Source organism: Macaca thibetana, chromosome 5, assembly GCF_024542745.1.
Source record: "Macaca thibetana thibetana isolate TM-01 chromosome 5, ASM2454274v1, whole genome shotgun sequence".
NCBI classification, from domain to species: Eukaryota; Metazoa; Chordata; class Mammalia; order Primates; family Cercopithecidae; genus Macaca; species Macaca thibetana.
The window spans coordinates 85,189,874-85,212,711 of NC_065582.1; the positions used below are offsets into that span (position 1 = coordinate 85,189,874).

Here is a 22,838-nt window from a genome sequence, read left to right on the forward strand (position 1 = left end):
AAAAGATTTATAAACAATATAAATGTAGAAACACAGAAATGTGTACAGATAAAAAAATCAAAGTCATGAACACAATGGTAACACTGATATATATCAATGGAGTTAAATATCTTTAAATTATGTTTTCTGTCTGTAAACATTAAAGTAATTTATTTGTTATGCAATTGAGGCCAGGGTGAAACCTCCACAGACCCAGAGGACAAAGCATCAAGCCACCAATGATAATTCTCAGGCCCTTGATATTAATATTTTTTTCCTCATGGGTTGCAAACTTGCTTTAGACCAGTGATCCCTTAATTCCTTTCATTATCTCCCTTTTGGAATAGGAATGTCTATCTTGTGCCTGTTCCATCACTTATTTTGGCAAAAGATAACTTGTTTCCTAGTTTCAGAGGCCTGTGCATAAAGAGCAATTTTGCCCAAGGATGGACAATACCCAGAGTCTCATGCATATCTCATTTAGATGATGAGACTGGGGAATTTTTGAGTGGATATTTAAATAAAATTTTGGACCTAGAGTTTGTAGTGGAGAATGGGTTAAGATTTTGGGGGATATTGGATAGTGTGAATATACTTTGCACATGGGAAAGACATGAATTTTGAGGAGCCAGAGGGTGGACAGTTGTGGGAAGAATTGTGTTCCCCCTACCCCCAAAACTATGTTCTAATACTAGCGTCCAGTACCTGTGAATGTGACCATATTTGGAAATAGGATTTTGAATAAGAAATCAAGTTGAAATTCGATTTGGAGTTGTCCCTAATCACATGTCTGCTGTCCTTAAAAGAAGAAGAAATGTACACACAGAGAAATATACAGGAATGATAATGTGAAGGACACAGGGAAAACACCACGTAATAACAGAGGTAGAGGTTGGAGTGATGCATCTATAAACTAAGGAACCCCAAAGATTGCCAGCAACCAACAGAAGCTAGGAGAAGGGAATAGAACATTTCCTCCCTCAGAGACTCCACAAGGACTAATCTTGCCCATGACTTGATTTCAGACTTCTAGCCTCACAAGTGGTGAAAAATAAATTTCTCTCGTTTTAAAATACTTGGTTTGTAGTATTTTGTTATGATACATCTGGGAAAGTAATGCAAATGTCAAATTATACTGCTTACAGAAAGATCAAGAAAGTTAAGGAGGGGAAGTGACTATCTGGTTTATAATGCAGGTAATTGATAGGAGAGTACATTAACTGAAGAGTATAACATTTAATACCTAAAAATTTCATTTTGAGTAAAGGAAAGAAAATATTTAATTTACATATGTCGTTAAAGTAGCTCATCTAGGAAAGTAATAGGAGGTAAAAGTGGTAATTATAAGGGAATGTGGTCAAGAAAGGCTCTTTCAATGTAGATTCTTAGATATGTTTCATTACTAAAGAAAAAGGGAAAAAAGAATGAGATGTTGAAGAGTGGGAAAAAGAGGAATGACTGAAAGAAAAAGTAGCACAGATCAAAGAACGGGTTTTAGGATGGGAAAACCCACTGTAATTGAGACAAAAACAATGAAAAGATGGCTAAAATGCACAGAAATGTCAAAATTCTTGGCTGATGATTTTTAATTTTGCAGATACATTAGAGACAACATCACTTGCTGAGTATGAGAAGGAAGGTGTAGAAGAAAGAGATTTGAAGACATGATGGGAATATTGGAAATAAGAAGTGATTTCAACTCCACATGGAAAGAGTGTCTGGTGAAGTATAAGAATTTTTAAGGAGGACCTGTCAGCATAATTAAGTGGAGATACATTGATTGATTGATTGCCAGCAATGCTCAGTAGCTTGATTGTAGGACCTCAAAACTCAAAGGGTGAATTGACTGAATAAAATTGCAAAACTAAACTGATGAAATAACAAAGGAAAGAAGTATAATACAAGGGTCAAAGGGCTAGACTATGATGATCTGAAATCGGCAAGGAAGAAAAAAGTATCTCAACATTGTAGGAAACAATGAACATACTAACACTAAAACTGTGAGAGAACTGTCAAGTAGAAGATTGCTGTCAGAGACAGAAATCTGGAATTTTGACAAGCTCTTCTTCCCCAAAATAACTCCTCCACTGGCCGGCAACACAACCTGAAATTTTACCCTATTATGCTTATCTTTGGGAGGCCTGTTATAATAAAAATTCAAGTATGAAATATACTACACTAAGTGCCCTGGAAAGAGAAAAAAATAATCAACACATGGCAAGTATCCATTCTCTTTATAATAGTTAACAAATAACTAAGGCATATTGCCAGTAGGTATTCTAAGCAAAATATGGGGAGGAAATAAGGTTTAGAAGAAATATAATTTTCTAAATATAATACTTCATAATGAAATAGACAAACTTATTGGTCATTAGGAATAAATAGCAAGCAATAGTTAGCATTAAGAATAAATAGTAAGCATATAAATGATCATAATTTGTATTATACTTATGTAGTTATCTAAAACCTGTTAACATCTTCTATCAAGTTGTATATTGTGCTTGACTCCTACATCCTCATACATTTGCATAAGTGCATGCTCATACCCAATGCCAAGTTTTAAATGCCAGAATGTAGGATACTACTCTAACAGTCATTTTCTGATGTTCTACCATTTCTTTTGCCCTCTCTGCTCCTTCCCTCAGTACTCTAAGGCTAAGATTTTGGATATCTTATAGTAAGAGAAAAAGCGTGAAGAATAATCAGGAAATCAACTGAATAGGTTCAGATAAGAGCAGGATTCAGAACCTAGGCTACAACAAGCAGATATTCCACCAAATTATCTTAGTCAGAAAATCTCATCTTCAGGTATGATCTCCTCAACCTTCTCATTCTCTAAGGCGTACACTTTTGCTAAGTCTTTCTTTTTGAAATCTCATTCCATTTTCACACACAATTTTTTTAAATTGGATACTGGGGATGACTATACTTTTACTTTTTATTTATTTAAAATATTTTCAAAATTTTATTTTTTATTAACAAATAATAATTTTACATATTCATGGGGTACATATTTTGCTATGTACCTATTTTGATACGTACAATGTATAGTGATCAGATAAGGGTAATTAGCATGTCCATCTCAAACATTTACAAGAGAAGTTGGCACAATCCAGAATCCATTGGGCACCACATTCTCTTACACAGTTAAACACTCCCATTTTTCTCTGTACCTTCCTATTTCTGTTTCTGTACCTACCTTAATGTGAAAAAATACTGCTAGACTCTAGGCTTCATGAGAATAGAATTCATATATAACTGCTTCATTGCTATGCTCCCAGTACCTGGCATAGCACCTGGAAAGAAGTATACTAATACATAGCTAAGAAATGATAGACAATGAATTATCACTGATCCCTCTTGGGGTCAAGGAAGATTCTCCATAGGTAAGGCAGACTGAGAAGGAAAGCCATGCCCTGAATCCCTCCCTTCCTCTGAAAGGAATAAATTTTTAAACTTCTTTCATTAAATCTATTTCTAATTCCATCATTATCCTTTTTTTTCTCATAATATCCCCTTTACTTTGTACAAACCCAATGAAGGCAAAACTGAAAAATTAAAATCTTAGTTGTAAGTATTATAAGGAAAGCAACAGTAAAATGAGTGTATTTCTACACAACTAAGTAATTTTTCAACTTTAAAAATCTGATCAAAACATGCTTAATTACCAAATCACCACATAACCTATTTTGTAATCTTGAGTAAGCAGGTGTGTCATAGAGATATATTTTTTAATGTGTTTTTAATTGCATTGGGAAAGGAAGAGGCTTTCATTTGTAACTCAAGTAATTTCTAGATGATGAATTAGAACAATGAAGTAATCTTTCAAAAGAAAATGGTTAAACAACTGGAATTAGTAAGCAGAAAGTGCTAATCTTATTGACTTTGCCTGTGATTTATCACATATTTTCACAGGCCTCTCAGAAGAAAAGGGAAATAACATTTGATAATTATCACAGTCAGCATGCATTTATTTTGAAGCAGGATTGTGTCGAGGCTGTGATAATAACTATCAGGTTGCTTAAAATTATTTTTATACACTAGACACTTAGTCATAATAACTCTAAGAAGGAAAACCTTATTCATCACTAGGCACCTTAAGTCCAGTTGTCCAATCATCACAGCAGGTTCTTTGAAGAGTATATTTTAAACTAGAAAACTAAAGAATGCAGAAAGGCCAGGTACAGTGGCTCATGCCTGTAATCCCAGCATTTTTGGAGGTCCAGCCCTTTGGGAGGCTGAGCTGGGAAGATTCCTTAAGGCCAGGAGTTGGAGACCAGGCTAAGCAATATAGCGAGACCATGTCACAACAACAACAACAAAAAATTTAAATTAGCTGGGTGTGGTGGCACTGGTGGCACATGCCTGTAGTCCTAGATACCTAGCTACTCAGGAAGCTGAGGAGGGGAAGGATCGCTTGAGCCAGGAGTTGAAGGCTGCAGTGAGCCTTGAATACACCACTGCATTCCAGCCTGGGTGACAGAACTAGGAAAAAAAAAAAAGAAAAGAAAAGAAAAAAGCAGAAAATGTACAAATCACAAGTTACCTTCTCTTGTTAAACTTATTGATCAAATCCCTTTCACCTAAACATGTTTAGATGTAATACACAACGAAAACTAGAGGGAAGGGGGTTTCCTCTGGCCTGCTGTTGTTGAGGGAAGCCTGTAGAAACTATCCTGTAATTATACTGTGAGATTTCTTTAAAAACTCATTTTTAAATGACAAGAGAGAGGTTCAAACAGTTTAAGTATATTCAGTAGGTTGCTAAATGTATGTTTAACCCTAAATTTATACACAAGCACCCAGGATGCTAAAAAAAGAGTTTCGACTCTGCAACCTCTTGATAAATTTCCTGAGATTGGTCAAAGGACAGACTATGTCCTTCCAGCTTGCACTCTACCGAGCACTTTAGCTACTTATTCTCAAGCAAAGTTCAGAAATCAGGTCCTGCCCGTCTTCCGGGAAAACCCAGGTATTTATTCAGTTACAGTATTCTCATCAGTGTATCCTCATGGTCAAGCCCTGAAAACTAAGGCACCATATGTTCAGAACCCTGTAACCAAGAGCATGTATTCACAGTGCTTATTGGATACGTTCAACCCAGGGAAATGTAGAGATCTGTCTCGTTGTCGTGTTTCAAGAAAATGTACTCCTTGGGATTGGCGATTTACCCTCAGTGTGCTATGACATTCCAACCTGAGCAGAATCCTCCAGGAGAATCCGGAGTTTCCAACTGCCTGCTGGGAACGGGGTCAAAGGGACGGATTTCTAGTGATAGAGATACAGGAAGAGGGAAAATGGGTGGATATGGAAAGTGGGAGCAAGATGAAAAGGGATCTGAGATGAGAGAATATGAACACCAGAGCAGAAAGTTGAATGAAATTCAAAACTCAGGGACACCTAAAAACGTTTGCGGCTGACTGTGCCCACAGCCTGCAGCAGTCTACACTCATGCACACTCTCCGAAAAATCAGCAGGATCTTGCCCTTGCCTCATGGGTGAATGGTTAATTTGTGCAGGAAGGAACAGCCCCCAATATGTGTTTGAGAACAGGGACCTCAGCAAAATATCCTGAAGTTAAAAGAAGGCAAAACAATCTTGGAAAGATTTTGATTACAGCTGAGGGAGTGCAGCCCTCCCCTGCGCGGGTCAGCTTGCCAAGCTCCAGCTGCTTGTAGCGAATGAATGAAATGCAAAGGGCGGGATGGAGGGAGGGAGTGCAATCACAGCCAGCGAAGGGGATAGTCAGCTCCGCGGACCCCACAACGTCACCGAAGCGTGGGACTCCATGAGAGTATAAAGCGCGCCTGCAGCTCAGGATGCTCAGTTCTCCCGTCTGTGCCGGGCAGCTGGCGCCCTCGCTAGTTGTGGTGTGACGCGATAACCCTTAATCTCGGGAGGATCTCATCCTTTCTGCCTGCCAGAGCCGCAAATTCCTTTGAGAAAGTGCGACTCTTGCCCCCTAGCACCTACTGCATCCTCTAACCAGCAGGGATTGCAGTATCTTTCAGCTTCCAGTCTTATCTGAACATCCCGGCACCAAAGTGACCAGGAGGCAGAGAAGAACTTCAGAGGAGTCTTGTCTTGGGCTGCTCGTGGGTGAGTGGGAAGGTCCGTGACTGCAGATCGGTGGCTATGGCCACTCTCCCAGCAGCAGAAACCTGGATAGACGGGGGTGGAGGCGTGGGTGCAGACGCGGTGAACCTGACTGCCTCGCTAGCTGCCGGGGCTGCCACGGGGACAGTTGAGACTGGGTGGCTGCAACTGCTGGACCAAGCTGGCAACCTCTCCTCCTCCCCCTCCGCGCTGGGACTGCCTGTGGCTTCCCCCGCGCCCTCCCAGCCCCGGGCCAACCTCACCAACCAGTTCGTGCAGCCGTCCTGGCGCATCGCGCTCTGGTCCCTGGCGTATGGTGTGGTGGTGGCAGTGGCAGTTTTTGGAAATCTCATCGTCATCTGGATCATCCTGGCCCACAAGCGCATGAGGACTGTCACCAACTACTTCCTTGTGAACCTGGCTTTCTCCGACGCCTCCATGGCCGCCTTCAACACGTTGGTCAATTTCATCTACGCGCTTCATAGCGAGTGGTACTTTGGCGCCAACTACTGCCGCTTCCAGAACTTCTTTCCTATCACAGCTGTCTTCGCCAGCATCTACTCCATGACCGCCATTGCGGTGGACAGGTGAGGAGGGGACAGACAGAGAGGAAAGAGGGAGAAGGGAAAGAAAAGAGTTGGGTGGTGGGATAAGATTACAAAGGAAATGGTAACGTAACGGGGTCTACAAAAGTAAAGAGACTAAGAATTTTTGCAGAAAGGATGTCACTAACCCATTTGTAGCCCTCGAGTGACTGAACAAGTTTCTGCTTCCGTGGCTTCCGACACTCAAGCCCTAAATCATTGAGCCTTACTAAGGATATCTAGAGGGACTGAAGAAGGTGAATGAGGGAGAGGTTAAAATGCCATTCCAAGTAGGGCAAACTTAGCCCGAAAACTTTAAGTACCAGCAAACTTTCTCAAATGACTTTTGAACAAAATTTATGTCATCTGTAAAGTGCACTTTTTGGCCTGCCTTCTCTCTGTCAGTCACTATTCTGGGCAGAGAAATGGTAAATGAGTCGCCTCTCCATCCTTCCTTCTTCTGTCTGTTCCTCATCCTCATCCTTCCCTTTTCCCTAGTCTTGCCCCAAGGCCAGCACTGGTTTGGTCTCCCAATCACCGAGAACTAGCAAAGGCCACACACACTCCCCAAAATCTACTGTAAACTAGCAGTTTCCACCACATCTCAGATTAGATTTGATTTCCAGTAATCTGCACAGGCTATGAACTGAGTAAACCCTGTGTCTGCAAGTGTGTAACCAAATTTTTAAAAGCTGTGTGCACTTGCCTTCTCATATTGAACATTATGAAGTATAGGTATTTGTGGAAACACAATGGTGAATCCCTACCTGTTACTGAAGGCTAGCTGCACATTAATTCAACTATGTGGTGAAAATGAACCACAGCAGTTGATTTCAGTCTCAGCTTTGTGAAAGGCAATTGCATGGAGGATACATGAGGGTGATCTCACTTTAACTTGAAGTCTCAATGCTCTTATTCATGCAAAGATTATTTTCAAACATTAACAAACCTATATCAAAATAAAATGGAGATAGATATTAATTCTTATGACATTTCAGCTGCCATTATAATTTAAAAAATAAGAAAAAAAAACAGGTTATCTCCATAAGTTCATCTAAGTTCATCCTCTGTGTTTACTATTTTGAAATACTGAGGACTGAGGTATTAGTAACATATATCTCTAGAAAATATTTTCTTGTGCCAGGCCCAAAGGATTAAATTGAAGGAGTAGAGGTTAGTAGCCACTAACTAGAATAAACACAAAATCACACGTTTTAAAAAGCCTCTAAAATTGTCAATCTTCCCTTTCTCGTTTATCTCTGATTATCCACACATATGCACCGCTTCATTTCTAGTATGTATAGGAGTGCAAAGAATGAAAAAAAATCAGACTCCAGTTGGGAAATAAGTGAAATTGCCTCTAATCTTATTACACCAAAATAGAAATAAGTGTTCCTTTTGTTTGAGCAGCTTCCTTGCTTGTTTTGCTTTGTTTGTTTGTTTGTTTTCTTTTTATTTCTTATAGTATTTTTTGATGTTTTGATTGGGGGAGAGGTATTAGCATATAATGTTATAAAATTCTTACAATCTTCTTGGAAGGTTAATGATGCAATATAAACTTTGAAGAAAATGTAAGTGCATGTGAAATCTGTATTTCAATTGTGAAGGGGAAAAAAAAGGTTATATTTTTCTCTTTCCAATTTCTTCCTGCCAACATTTATGGGATGGTCTTGGAGTTATTTTAAATAATCATTTAGTGCTATCTTATTACAGTCATTGGTTTGAATTAATGAATACTGTTAATCTTTACTATTTCTTTATGTAAAACATTAATCATTAAAACTTAAATTTAGAGTATACAATATGCTATAAAATCTGAAGCATACTCAGTTCTTGTACTGAAAATCTCTTTTAAAACTATTATTTAAAAGAACATTCTTATTTGAGCAGTTGACAAAAAATACAGAAATAGAGAAAAGCTGGTTTAAAATAGTTTTTAAAATCAAAAAGTATACAAAATATAACAATTATTAAAACTCTCAATAGTTTGCCAGTCCAATAGTTTACCAATCTTTCTGCATTGGTGTCTTATCAAACATGAACTGTAAAAACTGACCCTGTGCTGTTCTCAGTCATTTTATAGGTTAAAGAAAACCCTTCTGAGGTTGACACCTGAATGACGTGATATTTTCAATCATTTTATAGGATATATTTTATAAGTTAAAGAAAACCTTTCTGAGGTTGACTGAATCATGCTGCCTTCTTCATGGACTTACTGCCTCATTTAGCTTAGAATATACTGAACAATATATATTTCCCAATTTAGACTACAATTGAAGTGTGAAAACTTCAATTAATTAATTTTGAGTGTTTTCTATCCCCACTTAATATAAACTGAATTATATCAACCTACCCTAAATGGAAAATATATTCAGTTCACTTTGTTCCTCTGCCTAAAATCAAAAGACCCATGATCCTGAAAATAATTGCAACTTTGACTTGGGCACTTATGGCTTTTGTTCAGCTGTAGCAAAATGGTTGCAGCCTCTTATTGCTCTGAGAGATATTAGACCTGAAAAGAATGACAGATATTCCCTCAGTGAACACCCGTACCTTACAAATGGAGAACCTTAAGCTAATGGTCACACAATTGTTATAATAAAAGGCATTGAGTTTTCCTTGAAGCGTTCAGCACTCATTTTGTACTGGAAAAATTACTTACTTTCTGTTTTCACGATTTAAATAATATTAGTAAGTTTACTAGATTTGAGTGTGAGATCACCAGTTCTGGTCTTATTCTGAAGCACATTAACTTCTGATTTGCTACAAAGTCCTGCAAAACTGTTTCCTAATTAGCCAGCAATTCATCTTCCAGTTATACATTTCCTTCTTCCCTGGAAGTCTACTTTACCACTACCAGTATCTGTCTCCTCACCCCTATACCTCCAACACACACACACACACACACACACACACACACACACACACACACACATACACTTACAAGATGAAATTATTTGTCTGTGAAGAGTTGATTTTCTCTCCACCATCCTTCCCCAATTTGCCATTTTGAAAAATAACATTAAAATATAACACTTGCCTCAAAGATGATAAGCTTGTCCAAGATTATGCGGTAGAGCCAAGATTCAAATCACTGCACTTTGCTCCAGGGCCAGTGATTCTCTTCACCTCTACACTATTATGACACCTAACAAGTTGTGATGACTGCAGGGTTTGATTAGACAAAGTCATTATCGTTAATCAAATCAGAATTTAGTACTTGTTTAAACTGTATACCTTACCTGTATATATAACATAACTTACAAATATATATATATATATCCTATGTTTTACTTGAGAAAGTAGAAGCTAGAAAATCATTAATAGAACAGTTATTACAATACAAATATTGTGATTTCTATTCATTTATGGCATATAGTACTTGATGTATGGTCATATTAGAAAATAGTTACATACTTTCTTTCATTTTCTAAGCACATGCTTTGAGATTAGATTAGAAGTTATAGGAAGTTTTATTATAACATATAGAAATGAAAATTTCAGCACATATGATCCAGTATTTTTCTGAGTATTTAATTAAGTATTTTTTTTTTTTAAATCACATACACTGTTTCTTGTAAACCTTAAGGGAATATGTTAGTCTGTTCTCACGTTGCTATAAAGATATACCTGAGACTGGGTAATTTATAAAGAAAAGAGGTTTAATTGGCCGACAGCTATACAGGAAGCATAGTGGCTTCTGCTTCTGGGGAGGCCTCAGGAAACTTACAATCATGGCAGAAGACAAAGCAGGAGCAGTAGTCGTACATGGCAGGCAGGAACAGGACCAAGAGTGAGAGGGGGAATGTGCCACACACATTTGTACAACCAGATCCCACAAGAACTCTATCAGGAGACAGCGCCAAGAGGATGGTGCTTTACCATTCATGAAGGATCCAACCCATGATCCAATCACCTCCCTCCAGGCCCCACTTCCAACATTGGGGATTACAACTGGACATGAGATTTGAGTGGGGACACAGATCTAAACCATATCAAGGAGTAATTACTGTTTTATCTAATTGTTCAAAAGCTTTAAGAAAGATAGCAAAAAAGATGTTATTGAAATCCAATGGCATACCTTACATGAATAATTATTAAAAGGAGTGTTCACCGGGAGGCAGAGCTTGCAGCAAGCCGAGATGGCGCCACTGCATTCCAGCCTGGGCGACAGAGCGAGGCTCCGTCTAAAAAACAAACAAACCAAAAAAGGAGTGTTCAAGAAAACTGCGTAAGAATAGTAATGGCCAAGTAGATACAAATTGGCCTTCTATGCTACCCTTTGTTTTTTTTAATTTATTTGGTAATCTTCTATCTCACTTTTTAATAAACCTAATTTATGCAAAGTACTCAAAGATCCCCTAGGAAGAGCTTTTGAAATTTATTCTGAACAAATACAAATATACAGTCATGAGAAGTACTGCGGCCTTAATCTAGTAACAGGTTATCTAAATGTATTGTGGTAAATTTTGCATCATTATCAACATTATTGATATAAACTCTTTGCTAAATCTTTAAAAAATAATTTTTCAGTCTTTAATTTGAGTTCCCAGTGCAATATCCTTCCTCTGCACCCTAGGAAAAGTCACTGTCCATGCAGTTAATACTCTTTATTAGTGTTATAGTTATACTTGACTCACTATCACTAGTTACCTCAAATGATGAACTTTTTAACTTAAGATCAATTGTTACATATTTTTGAATTATTTATAAAATAGTAACTATAACTATAGTAAAATTAACTTTCAGGAAACTTATCATAACTGTTTGACTTTTTCTAAAATTTGTAATTCTCATTCAAGAATTTTAAAATATCCCATTTGCATCCACTAAAATTACTGCTCTAGTGAGTTGTCAAAGTTAAGTTAAAATTATAATGCCAAATCTTATAAAATTGTGAGCAAATAGCGAAAGCAATAAATATATATTAATTGAATGGGTAATAAGATTATCACAGAATCATATGTAATCAGAGGTCGTTCTTTTGTAACTAGCTGAACTCCGGCTGATATCAAGGTTACATTAACCACAACAGAAAAGTGTATGTCAAACAAAAATTTACAGCATATTTAACAGGCATAAACATCCTTAATATGTAACATATTCTTATTTATTAAGGTAAAAGTACATCCCCAGAGTAAAAATAACAAAAGACCTAAACAAAATCCCCTTTAAAAAAAAAAAGGCTAACAAGCATGAAACTATCATTTGCTTATATCCCATATTTTCATTTCCTTATGTGCTATTTGCTCTTCAAGCCACTCAAATCTCATTACTTTTCCCAACACTATTCAAAGAGCCACTCTGAGAAATCCAGTGGACATTTCAGTCCTTGACTTCTTTGACCCATGAGCAATATTCCTCACAGGTGGCTACTGCATGGAAGTCTCACTCTTGGCTTCCAACTTTTCTGATATCCTTCCTCCTCAGCCTCTCTTCTATGGCTATATTTCTGAATCTCTGCCTGTACATAATGATTAAATGCAAAAGTTCCTTTATGCTAAATTCTGGGCCTGTTTTTCTTCTTCTTTACTTCCTGTTTCCCCAAGCAATCTCATTCAGAATCATTTTATTTTCCACTGTGATTGAAGAGCTCCCATTTTTTTTTTTCTGTCTAATTGATTTTCTTCTGGATTACAGACACATAAGAATCTATACAATGAACAGACAAATATAAATGAATAAAAAATTAAGATTGGAGAAAAAATACATAAATATAAAATAAGACCAGGTTGTTATATATATGAAGTCATGCCAGAGTAAATTCGTAAAGTAGACATTCTGGTCAAACAGTCTTGATTTCTTATAAAAGTTAAACTTCAAATATGTCTCTGAGTCTCTTGATAATTATACAAAAAAAGGAAATAAAATTTTTAATATGCTTTATATTGTCTGTAAAGACAGTACATATACATTCCTTAAGTGCTAAAGAATTTCTGATACTTGAGTTTCAAGGAATTATTTGTATGAGTGAAAAGAAAACAATATCCTCAAGCACACTGTCATAAATGCAAAAGCAGATTTCCTGTGGATTTTTATTTAGCATTCCACCGAGTTGGCCAAAGGCATTGTACCAAAGCAGAACTCAGTGAATGACATTTTCAGGTACTAAACATGTATCTGAGCAAAGTTTCCAGATGGTCTGGTTTGATACAAGGATAAAACTGCAAGAAAGGATAAAGCATATTTTCTACTGAAGTATCTTTTTTTCTCATTTGAAATTTGGATATAGCTTGGGAAGCAGATAACTCAAAGTTGTAATATATGGCAAAAGCTCTTGGAATCAATTTTATCTCAGTCCCCAGTCACTGATCCTGATTCATCCTCCTTCCCAGTCTCATACTTAAACATATTTTTTCTTATTCATTGTAAAAGCCACACATTCACAGTGAAAAAACAAAAATATATAAGTATTAGAAAGTTAAATTTAACTCTTACTCATATTTATCCTACCCCCTAAATATCACCAACTTATGACCGTCACATTCACATTGCAATGCTTACCCCGGCTTTTTATTATATATACTTTCTTTCTCTCTCTATGCACTCATGTATAGTACATTATATATATGCATATATATATACACATACACATACAGATATATTTTCTGTAATTATTAAAACAATATAACATTATTTTGTCATATAAATTAACACGCTGTTATTAAACATTTATTTGACAAATTATAGATCTTAGATATACTTTGGCATCAGGATGTAGAGATTTGTTTTATTCTATAAAATTTAGTTCCATTTTTTAATAGATAAGTCATGTATTTGGCTTAAAACTCAAAGAAGCAAATAATTCACAAATATAAAATTCCATTGGTAACACTTCTTTGATGTGTGGTCATGTATACTCAATAACCTCCTTGACATTTCTACTTGGATGTCTGAAAGGCCCTTTAAATTCCACAAAACCCATCATCTTACCTCCAGATATTTTCCTCTTTCAGTGTTTCAATAAAAAGGGCAAGCATTCATCCAGTTCAAATAACTCACAAATCTATTACATTTTTTCTGCCTTTACTCCCACTTCCCTACTCCAAGCCATCCTCATATCTTTTCTGGTCTACTAAAATAGCCTAATTGGTCTCCCCACATCCAGGCTTAACCTACCCTAATGTGTTCATATGGCAACACAGAATTAGGTTTTCAAAACATACATGAGAAAATATTTTCCACACGCCTATTTAGAATCCTACAATGTTTCCATTGCACTTATGAGAAGAATAATATTCTTAATCCAGTACAATTTCATTAGATAATTCAACTGGCCTAAATCTCTGTTTCAACCACTCAGATCCTCTTTCAAGTTCGTAAATGTATGATCTTATCTTTTTGCCATAAAAGCTTTGAATACACAGTCTTCCTTCTCCTTCAAATTCTCTTCTTCCAATTCCGCATTAGCTAAACGTACTCCTCTTTTAGATAACTGTTCAAATGTCACTTTTACAGAGACCCCTTCCATGATCCTCCCAATATAAATTAGCTGATTCCTTATAGATTCTCATAGCACATGACAATCATAACATTTTCATATTTATATTTATTTATGAAATATAAATTTTGTTTCTTTTTAAAACTATTTGATTGATAATTTGCTCCAAGAGACTTGTAAGTACCATAAAGACAGGCCCAATGTTCTTAGTCCCCTTGCATTCTTATGCCTGTCATACTGGTTTGAACATAGTAAGGATGCACTCTGGATTGGTTAATAAATGAATTATAAAAGTAAATAAATGAATGAAAAGGCAATGAAATACCACTTTTTATGTAAGCAAAATGATAAGAGATTGGTAATCATGCAATGAAATGGACATTTTTACACATATTTTTATGAAATTGCAATTTTAACAGTTTAAAATTATCAATTACTATTTTATATAGTTTATCCTAACATTTGGGTATAAATTGGTAAAAATCCCTTAGGAGGGTAATTGTCAATTCATACATCCTTTGAGTCATTTGTTCTACTCAGGATTTCATTTTTAGGAAATAATAATAGATTTTTAATAAAAACTCATATTTAAAGATAGTTTTCAAACCAAAATGCCAAGAACTGAAAACAACTAAAATTCCCAAGAAAATGATCTAACAAATACAGAGCATCCAAAAATGAAATTTTATGTAGAAATAAAAAATTACATATTTGAATATAACCACAATTCTCCCAAGTCTCTGTGCCCTTGTGTATAAATATGGTAACATTAACATGAATATTTAAATTTCTTTGATTCATAACTTTTACTTATAAACCATTTCTTGCTATAGTGTCCTAATTATTTCAGAGTCCCTAGTGAGGATAGTCAGGCAGAGGATAATGATAAGAGTTTATCAGTAGTCTTCTTTAGCACTTGATATGGTTTGGCTCTGTTTCCCCACCCAAATCTCATTTTGAATTGTAACTCCCATAATCCCCATGTGTCAAGAGAGGAACGAGGTATGAGGTGATTGGATTATGGGGCTGGTTTCTCCCATGCTGTTTTTATGATAGTGAGTGAGTTTTCATACGATCTAATGATTTAATAAAACAGTTTTCCCTGCTCTTGCTTGCTCTGTCTCACCTGCAACCATGTAAGATGTGCCTGTTTTCTCTTCCGCTGTGACTAAGTTTCCTGAGGTCTCCCCGGCCATGCAGAACTGTGAGTCAATTAAACCTTCTTTGTTTATAAATTACCCAGTCTCAGGTAGTATCTTTGTAGCCTTGTGTAAACAAACTAGTACAGCACTTTTACAGCAATGTCAACACTTCCATAAAGAGTATGACCATTTCACTGGAATAGGAAACCATCTCCTTTTCCATATTGCTGTTTTTAACACATTGCTTCCAAATCTGCAAGATTCACAGGTTACAAACTTTGCCCTCAGCATGACATTTTTGTGAAGCTTGTTTTATTCCAGATAGAATGTGGAAAAATATCTCATCCCTACATTTTGCTAAATGTATTACCAATTTCCTTTTTTTTTTTTTTTTTTTTTGAGACAGAGTCTCGCTCTGTTGCCCAGGCTGGAGTGCAGTGGCGCGATCTCGGCTCACTGCAAGCTCCGCCTCCCGGATCCACGCCCTTCTACTGCCTCAGCCTCCCAAGTAGCTGGGACTACAGGCGCCCGCTACCACACCTGGTTAATTTTTTTTTTTTTTTTAATTTTGTAGTAGAGACAGGGTTTCACCGTGTTAGCCGGGATGGTCTCGATCTCCTGACCTCATGATCCGCCCGCCTCGGCCTCCCAAAGTGCTGGGATTACAGGCATGAGCCACTACGCCCGGCCATGTATTAGCAATTTCTTAATACCCAAAGTTCCTTCATCTTCTACTTGCAATTCTCTCTTCATAGGGTTCAGTTCTAAATCAAATGTCCAACATGAGAAATTATGCATACACATTCTTCCCTATGCCTCATCACTCTGAGCATAAATCATTTTTATTAAGGTTTCCTTATTGATATATTAAATAAATACTGTAGAATAGACAACTGGGGTTTGCAGCTCCACCACTTCATTAGACATAGTCAGATTCTTAATCTAATTCTAGACTCAGCAGGATTTTTAACACGTGAGAAATTTTTAGACCATAGATTTAACAGTCCGATATAATTTTATATATGCCATAAGGTGGATATGGATTGAATTTTCTCTGAATGTTGAGACTTTCGGTAACTTTATTTTCTTGTATAGTTTTCTTTTTTTAATCATCTACAACGAAATGCTGTTCTTTTTACACAAAACAAAATAACGTCAAATAATTATTAAAGTTCTGAGATGAGTGGTGGTGTGGTTGTACAATAGTGTAAATGTACTTATTGTCATTGAACTGTACACTTAAAATGGTTAAAATGGCAAACTTTATGTTATATATATTTTACCACAATAAATTTTAAAAACAATATTAATTAAAATGAACACCTTTAAAATATGATGACTCAGATACATGCAAAACAATTTGGACTCCAAAATAGGACAATTTGATTAAACTTTGTTTAAATACTTTTGAGGTATATGTTTTACAGCAACATTTTAAAAACACATTTGATGTCTGACATAAATTGTAAAGACAGTTCTGGCAAGAGAGTCCTGGTAACATCATAATATGTTGCAAGCAGTAAAATAATATTCCCCAAAATCGTATAAGGAGACATCACCTGTTTGGAGTAATAGAAGCCTGCCTGGAGGCTACGGGGATAAATTAGCACAGTGTTTGTAGTGTTTAGTGTGCTATGTGATGCAGGATTTTAATATTTGCTTAAGTTCACTATTTTGAGCTTGTATTATCATCTATAAGATGTTTTTCCTTCACACCTATCCAACTATCAAGACTATTTAAAATTAACTGTTATGCACTCCTATAAGTAAGGGAAAATATGTCTATAATTATATCACTAAGCAACAGTGGGCCCAGTTGTGTTCTAGAGCCTGTTTAAACCAGCTAGAAGGAACCAGTTGTGCACATTTCTTCCCAACTGGAATACAAAGTAGTATTCGATGATACTACTTTGATAGCTTGAAGTCGTGGGAGAAGTATTTACACCACAGAAATCTGGAAACACTACAATCAGGAGTTGTGTTTTTTGTTGTTTATCCAGGAGTACCTGCGGTTAAAAACATTTACAGCATGTGACTCACTGTTTGTGTATTCACTCATTCAACAGATATTTCTCAAGTACCTTGTAAGTACTAGATGTTGTATAGGTATGGGGCACACTGAAATAAACAAAGTAGATATGGCTCATAATTCCATGAAATTGTGTATAATAGTTAATACCTCTACTTTAAAACCCTTGTCTGTAATCCAGAATTTTTAATACAACAACCTACTCAACATCTCCATCTGAGTGTCTGAGGGTCATCTCAGATTTACACATCCAAAACAGAGTTCCTGATGTTCCTCTAAAATTTACTCCTACTGCCGTCTTCTGAGGTCAAAATATGAGCCTCAGGTCAAAACTCCAGGAAACATCCTTGGCTCATCTCATCTTTCATACATATCCAATCCATCATCAAATCTAGTCATGTCTACTTTCAAATTATATGTTGAATCTAATCACTTAAGACTCCTACTGCTGCCATCTTAGTCAAAGCCAATATCATTTTTCACCTAAATTACTACAATACTCACCTAACTGGTTTTCTTACCCCTACTCCTGTTCCCCTTTAGTTTGTTCTCAATGCAACAGCCAGAGTGAACCTATTAGCAATGGACTTATAATATATCTCCTCTAAAAATCATTCAATAGCTCCTTAGCTCTCTCAGGGTAGAAACTGAAGTCCTTACACTGACTTACAAGAATTTAGACTAGCCGGTCCTTTGTTACTCTGTAATCTTTTCTATTACTACCACTTCCCCACTGTGCTCCACCATCACCATTCTCTATCATTTTATCAGCATACTAGGCAAGTTTCCACCTCAAGACCTTGCACTCTGTAGGAAATATTCTTCCTCCAAACAGCTATGTTGTTCATTACCTATATTGCTTCTGGACCCTGACTATCATATAAAATTGCTTTATTTTTATAACATGTATCACCTCCTAAAATGCTATGTAATTGGACTACTGTAATACTTTTGCCTCTCTCCCCTATAGTGTTAGAAGTTCCATGAAAACAAGGCTTGACTTGTGTATCAACTAAATGAATGAATAATAAGTAGAGTGCATGATAACTATGAGAACACACAACAAGGGAGAGTGTATTTATTGTGTTAGAACAGAAAAACAGAAGTTGTAAAAGTGTTTTTGTTTATTTTTAATTTTTAATTTTATGGGTACATAATTATACATATTTATGGGGGTACATGAGATTTTTTATACAGTCATACAATGTGCAATGATCAAGTCAGGGTAATTGGGGTATTCATTACCTCAATTTCTTTGTCATTTATTTGGTTAGAAACATCTCAATTCCAATCTTTTATTTTATTTTAAAATATGCAATAGATTGTTGCTAACTATAGTCACACTGTTATGTTTTTCAGCTTCTAGTAACCATCATTTGACCAGATGAGTTCATTATTAAAAATGTTTAGTTCTCACTTATGAGTAAGAACACATGAAATTTGTCTTTTCTGTGCCTGGCTTATTTCACTTAACATAAAGTCCATCAGTTCCAGAAGTGTTTTTAATGTTCTTTATTTTACAAAAAAAAAAAGAAAAGAAAGGAAAGAAAATATCCTCTGATACATTGTCAGTGTTGCTAATATTAAATTTTAAAAATCATATAAATACTCTACATAATCTCATGGATAATGATCACCTTCAAATTAAGGTGAACCATCAATGGAGAAAAAGATTTGAGACTTTTCAAATGAGCATAAATAGCAATTTTGAGGAAATCAAACAAAAGATGCTAGGCACTTATGAAATTGAATATTTATAATGTATAAGTACTATTAATCCAAATCCCAGGTGTATAAATGAATTAAATTTTTAAAAGTCATAGTACTATGTGTATTGACTTTTATACCTTCAAAATAAATGCATATGTAAAAGTTTTTTTCCAATAGCTAACTACATGATATAAAATACATTCAAATTTCTTTAATTACTAATTGTGATTTCATTAGCTTAAAATGCTTTATTTGTTAAAATTGTAAGTTAAATATATCTTCCACAAAGGTTTACACAATCTAGTTTCATATTGAAGACAGCAGTATTTCAGAATCAAACAATAGTAGTATAATTCAATATTATCTTTTAAAATAACAGAATGTAATATCTTTCCTACATAGGAAATTACTGGCAATCCCCGTTCACCATTCACAGAGCAATTGCTGATGAAACCTTGAAAGAGCAGGAGTGAAACAGGACTCCTTTGAAACAAAAAGATAACTAGCTTTAAAATTTTAGTTCACAAATAGAATACTTATACTAAAGATAGAATAAATACTTATTTGTATTAAAAGTTATCAAGTTTAAACATATACTTCTCACTGCACATAAATTTGAGCTACCAACGTTTAGTTAAATAACACAAGTGCCGGCCGGGCACAGTGGCTCACACCTATAATCCCAGAACTTTGGGAGGCCGAAGTGGGTGGATCACAAGGTCCAGGAGACCAAGACCATTTTGGCTAACATGGTGAAACCTTGTCTCTACTAAAAATACAAAAGTTAGCCGGGCATGGTGGCAGGCGCCTGTAGTCCCAGCTACTTGGGAAGCTGAGGCAGGAGAATGGCATGAACCCAGGAGGCGAGCTTGCAGTGAGCTGAGATCGTGCCACTGCACTCCAGTCTGGGTGGCAGAGCAAGACTCCATCTCAAAATAAATAAATAACACAAGTGCCCCCAACAACATAGCTCACATTTCAGTTACCATGTCATATTAACTCACACATTAACTGTGAGTGTTTGCATAAAAGACAAACTTAACTGCTAGCTTTTCAGTCTATGAACCACTCTACAAATAACAGATTAATATCATAATCAGTGAGCAATCACATTCCTTCTTTCAAAATCTGTCACCGATTGGTTACTGATCTGTTCATTCAGTTCATGCACAAACAGAAAAGCACATAGTTGTATTGCCCAAGTGCTTTCCAGTGATAAACTCACATGCCATTTTTAAAAATGACTCATCAAGGCCCGGAGCAGTGGCTCACTGCTGTAATCCCAGTGCTTTGGGAGGCAGAAATGGGAGGATCACTTGAGACCAGGGGTGTAAGGTTACAGTGAACTATGACTGCACCACTGCATGCCAGTCTGGGTGACAGAGCAAGAACCTGTCTCAATAATAATAATCATCATAGCTAAAGAAAGAGGGACTGGTCAGCAAGATGAAAGTAGAGTGAAGAAATTAAAAGAATTGACAAGTGATAATGCTGAAAGTAAAATTTGAATCCAATGTAAATGCAGTTATGGAAGAATAACTGATGGAGGGAATGCTGATACTTTCACCCTTCAGATTCTAGATTTGCAGACTGAGGGAATTATGCAAGGTGAACTTATCAACCTAAAAGAAGAAACTGGTAGTAACAAACGGGTGAAGCTGTCATAGAGGAAGTGGCATCAGCAAAAATCTTCACATAAAAAAAAAAAAAAAAACTCTTCAAGATAGTTCACCACTTTGAAAGTGCAAAGGATAAAATGTTGGAAGATAATTCAAATTTAGAAAAAAGGAGAATGCTTTGCCAAAGCATAGAAATGATGCTTGCTCTGCATAATTTTATATGGCAAGAAGGCGGCAAATTCTGTTCAAACTATTTGTGATACATTTTTTTTACAGAGAAATGAAACATTTTATTTCTCATTTTTTCTAATGTTTTAAAATTATATTCTACAAAAATGTTTTTCTGTTTTTCATTTCTCTGTGTATTTATAACTAAGAGTAAGGGAGTTTTTGATATTTTAACAAAAATTTTAAAGATTACAGGAAAATTATATTTTTTCCCAGTAATTATTTAGATCACTTTGCACGGTCTCAGTTTATATGATCATTTTTATTTCCAAGTACCATTTTGCAAAGCAAAGACTACCTATAGGTAAAAAAAAAATCACAGCCTAATTGCCTAAGTTTGGTAATCAATAGATACTCTTTTCTCAGACTTCCACACCATTTAGCTCATTGATATAGATCATTCTATTTACCAAACATTGTAACTTACTGAAAATACCTCTGTCAGAGATATGATTATATAGGTTTCTAAATAGAGTAAAAAAGAAAACAAGGGAGAAAGAAAACAGCTACTAGAAAAGGTAACCTAGAGAGTGTGGATGGCTAAATAATGAAAACTATTAACACATAATTTCAAAAAATAAGCATGGGATCATCTAAGTGGATTCTGAAATAATTTGTGATAACTCAATACCCATTCCTGACAGAATTCTTGGCGAACTACAATATACGGTATTTCTTAAGATAATAAACAATATTTATCTCCAGATATAATATGTGAGAACTATATGAAGTATAGTTCTCTCTCACAGAGAGAGAGAGAGAGAGACAGACATATCTATATCCTGTGGACCTTTGAGCAATGCAGGATTTAGGGGCATTGAGCCCTGCACAGTAAAATAAATTGTGTATAATTTTGAGCCCCATGACACTTTACCATTTACTTCACTGGAAGCCTTACCAATAATATAAACAGTCAGCACATATTGTATTCTTATGATAAAGCAAGCTAGAGAAAAGAACATATTATTAAGAAAATCATAAGGAAGAGAAAATACACGATTCATTAAGTGAAAGTGGGTCATCATACAGGTCTTTATTTTCATCATCTTGTTGAAAAGGCTAAGAAGGAGGAGGAAGAAAGGGGATTGATCTTGCTGTCTGAGAGGTAGCAAAGGGAGAAGTGGAGGAGGTGGAAGGAGAGGCAGGAGAGACAGACATACTCAGTGTAATTTTACTGAAAACAATCCATGTATAAGTGGACCTGTGCGGTTCAAACTCATGTTGTTCAAAGGTCAAACATACTAGAAAATAGAAAACACATACTGAAAAGATTAAATGGTAAAAGTATACCAGTTATTTTTAGTTTCACTGTAATTCCAGTAAAACCATAGTAGAAGTTTCATAGAACTTAAATTATTGTCTAAAAGTTTTCTGATTATAAGCTACTGAGATTAACCAAGAAATGTTTACTACTAATAAAAAATAATAATGAAGAAAATTGTCCAATGAGATAGGAAAATACTATAAAATTATAATAAATGAAAACATTTGGAATTTGAAAAAGAATCCACAGTCAGATTGATTGTTGATATCAATAATTATATGTAAATATGTAAGAAGTTCAAATCTAGGATTATGTCTTCCTGTGAATTGATCCCTTTCATCATTATCAAATGTCCCTCTCTATGTTTAATAATACATGCCTTAAAGTCTAATTTTTATGGTATTTATATAGCAAATCTTTTCTTCTGGTTAGTGTTTACATGTTAAACACCTTTTTACATAAACATCTTAATACCAAGTTCATTACACATGAACTTCTTTGATATATTATAATCAAAAGCAAGGTTGGCTGCTTGCTATGTATAAAGCTGGTAAACAAGGGTGAAGTGCAGCAGAAGGAAAGTGACCTTAATCTAGAGTCATCCATAGGGAAATGTCCAGGGCTAGTGCCTTAAAGAAATCATTTCAAACTTTAGGTTGGGGAGAGGGGCTGAAAAAGGGAACTTGGAATGGGAAGCATGTGGGAGTTGTGCTGGGTACAAAGTCTGTGTGTCTTATTCCGGTGGC

General features: G+C 35.7%; 1 protein-coding gene and 1 pseudogene across 2 annotated transcripts in view; one reads left to right on the forward strand and one right to left on the reverse strand.

The window, feature by feature from the left end:
* Nucleotides 1-22,838, reverse strand: part of LOC126955192 (calponin-2-like) — a 760,934-nt pseudogene that overhangs the window by 704,666 nt on the left and 33,430 nt on the right. The gene's annotated exons all lie outside the window — the stretch shown is intronic.
* Nucleotides 5,905-22,838, forward strand: part of TACR3 (tachykinin receptor 3) — a 105,352-nt gene continuing 88,418 nt past the window's right edge. Inside the window, exon 1 of the mRNA XM_050791493.1 lies at nucleotides 5,905-6,662. Coding sequence (XP_050647450.1) covers nucleotides 6,115-6,662 — 548 coding nt within the window. The 5' untranslated portion in view covers nucleotides 5,905-6,114. The remainder of the gene's footprint in view (nucleotides 6,663-22,838) is intronic.